The sequence below is a fragment of the Microchirus variegatus genome (genome assembly GCF_963457635.1).
Source record: "Microchirus variegatus genome assembly, chromosome: 13".
In the NCBI taxonomy this organism is placed as follows: domain Eukaryota; kingdom Metazoa; phylum Chordata; class Actinopteri; order Pleuronectiformes; family Soleidae; genus Microchirus; species Microchirus variegatus.
The window spans coordinates 22,204,541-22,210,767 of NC_139814.1; the positions used below are offsets into that span (position 1 = coordinate 22,204,541).

Here is a 6,227-nt window from a genome sequence, read left to right on the forward strand (position 1 = left end):
AGTAAAGAGACGCTTGATTTGTTCTCTCGCGTTTGTCCTTACAGGCTCCCGTAGAAACATGGCGTCATGGCAATGCAGTAGCGGCCTGCAACCATGTTATTTTACATGACTTTTTGAAACACTACGAAAATGAAACACAAACTATTATACAGCGACTAGACAATACAGGAGCACATAATATGTATAAAAAAGTGGATTTTGGGTTATATAAACCCATAAATACTACACAGTGACCCTTTAATGCTGTGTTTTTTTTATATAAAAATAAAATCTTTGTATTACAGGAGTGTATTTTGAATCCTCCCCCCAAAGATTGTGCACATTTTTACATTTTCAGACCATAATATTTTAGTTATAAACCATTTGGTTTCATGTATTGATTCTCTGTGTCGCCAGTAGGGGGAGTTGCTGATTTTGCGGAAATATTAATTGAAAGATTTCTCTGTAAGTTTGCAAATCTGGCGTCTGCTTCCATGCAACAAAAATTTCTCACATTTAGTTTAACAAGTGTATTCGTATTTGTGACAGAGTAGAATGAGTAGAATAGCTGTACTATAGTAGGTGTGTGAATGATCAATAATCATTATTGTTGGCAGTAACAGGGGGCCTAAAAATCTAATTCTGCTTAGGGCCCCATGGAGGCTTGGGCCGGCCCTGGTGTTCTGCAGTCACAGGTGTTTCTTTTATTTCTGCCTTCGCTGAACAACATAGTTATTTACGTTTTTAGAACAACAACGTTTATCTGCTCGTTTTTCAATTCAACTCACTGTATTCTGTAAGCGTATTTGCAACGCTGGCGTTTTATACATTTATTTATTTATTTAAGATGTTTCTCTTTTTTTTGATTTTCTGTCGGCCAAAGTCTGGCTCGTCTGTCTGGCAGACTGTTAAAGGCGACGCGTCGCTGTCTGCCGCCGCTCGGCTCAGATGGAGAGAAGAAGAAAAAGACCAACATTGTTTTAAAATGGATGACAAACTTCGGGACACATAGGCAGGACAGCGTGTCCTCGGCGCTGTGACCCGCTGCTCTGTCCACTCGGAACGGTGAGTTTTTAATGTCGCGGGTGTGTTTTTTTCTCCCCCTGTTTTGTTGCGCTTCTTTGAGGCAGCCGTGCGGGCTATAGCTAGCAGGCAGCTAACGTCACATCTGTAACGGTATGATGATGACGGCGATGATGGTGTGTGTGTGTGTGTGGGAGAAGAGAAGAGAAGAATATCACCAATAAATCAGAATAAAACCTCTTCATCACAACAACAACAACAGCATCTACACCTCCTACATCACCTGTCCACTGCTCTGCTCCTGTAACAGCATGACAACTACAACCGTGTCTGTGCTCCAACTGTTCATTTGCACTAATTACAGCGACAAGAAAGTGTGTGTGTCCGTACGTGTGTGTGTGTTTTCTTGTATTTGTTGCCTCTTTAGGACCAGGCATAAACACCAGCCTTGACAGGACCTGTGGTCCTCATGGGGACAAAAACTAATTTCTGAGAAATAGGTTAAGTTTAAGGCAAAATTTGAATTGTGTTTATTTTATGGTTAGGCATAGTCATTAACTGGTTATATAAACAAAGAGCATTTAAGCTGCTTTTCCCCCCCATTACTATGTTAAAACGTATATACAGAGGCTATAAAACTGTGCAATGTAGTGTCTTATATCCTTGTTTTAGGCAATCTGATGATATGATTTTCTTTTCATTTTCACCAACTATATGAACACACCTGAGAAAAATATTAGTTTGATTTAGCTTTAGTTTGATTTGAACAAAAACGGAGATCAAAGCGTTTCAAAAGCTTGAAATTGTACAATTATGATGATAACCGTGTCTAAAAATCTTTAAAAAAAATACAAACAAAAACTATATATTAACGTATTCAATTTCCAGGCAGATTTCTATGTCAAGGCATGCCATGCCACAAAGTCTCTCAAAAATAAGTCTTTGCATGCCACGGAAATATAGAAAAATGAATCCAAATATATATAGATAAAGGGGTAATTAAAAAAAGGTAAGTCAAAATATCAATTTGGTGATTTATTGTCATCTGGCTGAAGAAGATGGAGTTTACAGCAGGATAATGGTGGAGAAAGCTATGTTAAGAGATGTCCAATACATTTACACTTGAGACTCCACTCGGGCAAGTCTGCAGGACTGAATGGTGTGAGCCCCCGGGTCCTCAAAGCCTGTGCTCTGCACTTTGTTCTCTATGTTGTGAGTAAACGGACAAATCCTGCACATTTAACTTTTCATGGACAGTTATTTTTCTTCAGTCAGACAGATATTGTGATGCATCACGATATGATTGTCTTACAATATATTGATGATCGCAAAATTGTGATATGATTGGTATGGTGGACCATGTATCGTATCTACAGAAATTCAACCCAGTTAAACTACCAAAGCTTGGAGTCATGAACGTTTTCCTACCATTCTAGATGCAGTCTCTGCCCATGGAGGTGGGCAGCAGCAGCAGCAGTTCAGCTCCTGGCGACACACCGGGCTCGATGGTGGAGGTGTGTTTCCCCAGCGCTCAGGCGTCAGTGCTGGACAGCCTGAACCAGCAGAGAGAGGACGGCCAACTCTGTGACCTCTCCATCCACGTCCAGGGACACGTTTTCAAGGCCCACCGCTGCGTCCTGGCTGCATCCTCACCCTACTTCCAAGACCAGGTGTGGGGATTTTATCTGAAATTTGAAAGCAAGAAATTTGACTCTAATTCATTTTTATGCCTTGTTAACCTGGACAGGTTTTCTCTCACACCCACAGATGAAGTGCTTTGATGTGATCCAAAAGTAAAGCAAAGAACACACAGAAAAGCTCTGCCACTTAATTAAAACTTCCTTATAGTGAGGAAATAAAGTGGAGAAGAAGAACAGAATGAGAAGCAGAATCCTGCTGTGAGGCTGCAGTACCACTGATAGAATAGAGGGGGAGACAGAGAACAGGACTGTCGTCAAACAGTGGACAGCATTTTGTTAAATTGGGACCAAATTTTCCATGATTTGAAACCTAATTTTTAAACACTGGTGGTCAGTGATACTTTGGTCACTTTACATGGTCTTAAACATATGTATTGTCCTTCATCCATCCCCAGGTCCTGCTGAAGAACATGTCCACGGTCTCCATCCCTGCAGTGATGGACCCGCTGGCGTTTGAGAGCGTCCTGAGCTGCGCCTACACCGGTCAGCTGCGCATGCTGCGCGACGACATCGTCAACTACCTCACGGTGGGAAGCGTCCTGCAGATGTGGCACATCGTGGACAAATGCACCGAGCTGCTGAAGGAGGGACGAGCTGCAGCTGGAGGAGGGAACAGCGGAGGAGGAGGTGGAGGTGGAGGTGGGGACTCTGTGCAGGACAGGGGCAGTGTGGGAGGAGGCGAGGTGTCGGCTAACCCCGGCTGCAGCAGCAGCAGCAACGGGGATGGCGTCACAGCAGGTGGTAATGGAGCCGGTGGTGGCGGCGGCGTTGGTGGAGGTCAAGCTCACGTCGCAGTCTCAAACGAGCCCCAGCGAGTTTCCCACGCGTCAGTGAGCGAGAGCCAGTCTCCCAGCAGCACCAACTACTTCAGCCCCAGAGACGGCAGCAGCTTTGGGGGCGCGGGTGCGGCCGCAGCCGGGGCTTCGGTGGACGGCGGCAGGGCCAGCAACACCCCCAGCTACTGCACGCCATCGGGAGGCGAGGAGGCCTTTCTGATTGAGGAAGAGGAGGAGGAAGTAGAGGAGGAAGAGGAGGAGGTGCTGTACAACCAGAGGAAGAGAACAAGAGGAGGAGGTGGAGGAGGCAGCGGGAGGAAGAAGAAAATGAGCTCAGTGTCAGAGCAGGAAGTTGGGGTCAGTGACAGCTTTGGAGTCTCTTCTTATCAGGTGAGGCTCCTCCTACTTTACATTCATCAATCTTATTTTGAAAATTTTGTCCAAAATTAATTTTTTTTTAGTTTTGGTATTCGTGTCTTACCATTTTTTCTCATTACAAAGTTGGGGATGCTGAGTCAGCATTTCTAACTCAAGGGTTATTGTTTTCTTTATTACTATTATATATATATATATATATATATATATATATATATGTCTATATGTCATTAGTTTTTTTTTTTTTACCGTACAAGCTTTTCCTTCCATTCAAAATTCAAAAACTGTCATTAGCTGTTTTCAGAGATGAACTATCAATCAATCAATCAATCTTTATTTATATAGCCCACAGTTTACAAAACATAGTTTGTCTCACGGGACTTCACAGGGTTGGTAACATCCTCTGTCCTTAGACCTTCGACCAGGGTAAGGAAAAACTACCAGGGAAAAAAAACCCTTGTAAAAGGGAAAAAGGGTAGAAACCTTAGGGAGAACCACAGGTGAGGGATCCACTCCCTGGACGGACAGACGTGCAGTAGATGTTACCCAAAACATACAATACACAATGACAAGAATAAAAAGTGAAAAAAAAATGAAAAAAGTCTTTAAATGCCAGGATCATCTGGATCACTGGGTTTATCACAGCCTGTAGTGAAGACTGTTGTGGTCAGAGACTTGAGGATGACGGAGTCTTCTTTCCTGTCCTGACCTCATGTCGTTCACTGGTGTCAGCAGAACTGTAAGAGATTAAAATAACTAGAGAGAAAATGTTTGTAGAATTAAGTCCAAATGTTATCTGGAGTTTGACATTCATACATGATAAGCAGTCAGATCCAGAGAATGTCCAGATCCACTTTTGCGTACATTAATGTTCTCTGGACACTCTCTGGAAAATGTCCAGTCTTCTGACAACAGAGACTAGATTGTCTCACGAGAAAATGTGAATCATCTGAACTTAAAGGACGGGGAGGAGTCAGCGCTGCCGCCGCAGAACCGTCCCACCTACAGCCAGCCCAGCATCATGCCACGCAAACAGTGGGTGGTGGTGAAGACGGAACGTCTGGAGGACGACGACCTCATCGTCGTGTCCGGAGAGGAGGGCGGAGAGGACGAGGAGGACGAGGACGAGCGGGAGTTGGAGCTGGCCAGAGAGAGGGAGAGGAGCAACTTCAACATCTCCAACGTGAGGAGCCTCTCAGGTGAACTGGGAGGCAGAGCGGAGAACGACATGGACTCACAGGTGAGCTTTATTCATCATATTCAAACTGGTTTTAGTCGTTTTAGTTGCTGTTTCATTCTGAAACTTCCTCTCCCTGTCTGTCTCCAGATGGACTACTGTCAGTCTTCAGAAGACTACCTCAAATTTGAAGGCAGTTTAATGGACCAGACCTTAGCGCAGCACCTTCATGACAGCGCTGCAGGTCAGAGCCAGAGCGCTAACCGCGCCGTTTCAGCGCTGCTGGGTCAGGTTCAGTCTGCAGCTTCAGCCCGGGCTCAGCTCTTTCCTCTGGACATGCAGGGGAACCAGATCGTCCTCTACAGCCAGGCCTCTGGACTCTCTCTGGACGCCACGGCGCCCTCTCTGGGGATGGCAGGCGGTATGATCGGAGCTGCGTCTTTTAAAGGTCCCGGTCTAGAGCACGGTGCGGTGCATCTGTCGGGTGGTCTGGGAGTTGACGGCATGGACAGCGGGGGGATCGGTGGCGGCGGCGGCGGCAGCAGCGGTGGAGCTTCAGGGAAAGTGTTCATGTGCCACTGTGGGAAGACGTTCACCCACAAGAGCATGAGGGATCGGCACATCAACATGCACCTGGATCTGAGGCCGTTCCACTGCCCCGTCTGCGCCAAGAAGTTCAAGATGAAGCATCACCTGACGGAGCACATGAAGACGCACACTGGCCTCAAGCCGTACGACTGCCTCGGCTGTGGCAAGAAGTTCATGTGGCGCGACAGCTTCATGAGACACCGCTCGCACTGCGAGAGGCGCAGCAGGCTGGAGGAGCGCGGTGAAGGAGGGAGCGGCGGCGAGGGAGGGAGAAGAGCGGGATGCTCGGCTGAGGAAAGGCCGGATTTGATTTCCCCTCCTCACCTCCTCTTGTCTGCAGGTGAGGGAGGGCAGGGTAATATTGGAGGGAGAGGAGGAGCGTCCGTGTCCTCGCCACACCTTCAACCGCAGCACAGTAGCGCCTCAGCCACAGGAAGTGGCGGCACTGCCGCCCTCAGCAACAGCATGGCCGCCGCAGGCGCGCTTCTCGGGGTCGTGTCTCAGAGTACAGGTCAGGGATCTGGGATGTTTGGAGCTCTGGGTTTGAGTCGCAGTGTTTGCGGCGAAGACGCGTGTGACGTCAGCGCTAACAACAGCAGCGTGACTTAG

The 6,227-nt window shown here is 46.9% G+C and overlaps 1 protein-coding gene across 1 annotated transcript; it reads left to right on the forward strand.

Annotated features, from left to right (window-relative positions):
* Positions 1-938: 938 nt before the first annotated feature.
* On the forward strand, positions 939-6,227 carry zbtb22b (zinc finger and BTB domain containing 22b; the record flags this gene model as incomplete). Its single annotated transcript, XM_083900247.1, has 5 exons — positions 939-1,044; positions 2,439-2,672; positions 3,098-3,868; positions 4,815-5,093; positions 5,181-6,227. Exons 2-5 carry the CDS (start codon positions 2,439-2,441, stop codon positions 6,225-6,227), a joined length of 2,331 nt encoding a protein of 776 aa, XP_083756373.1. The 5' UTR covers positions 939-1,044.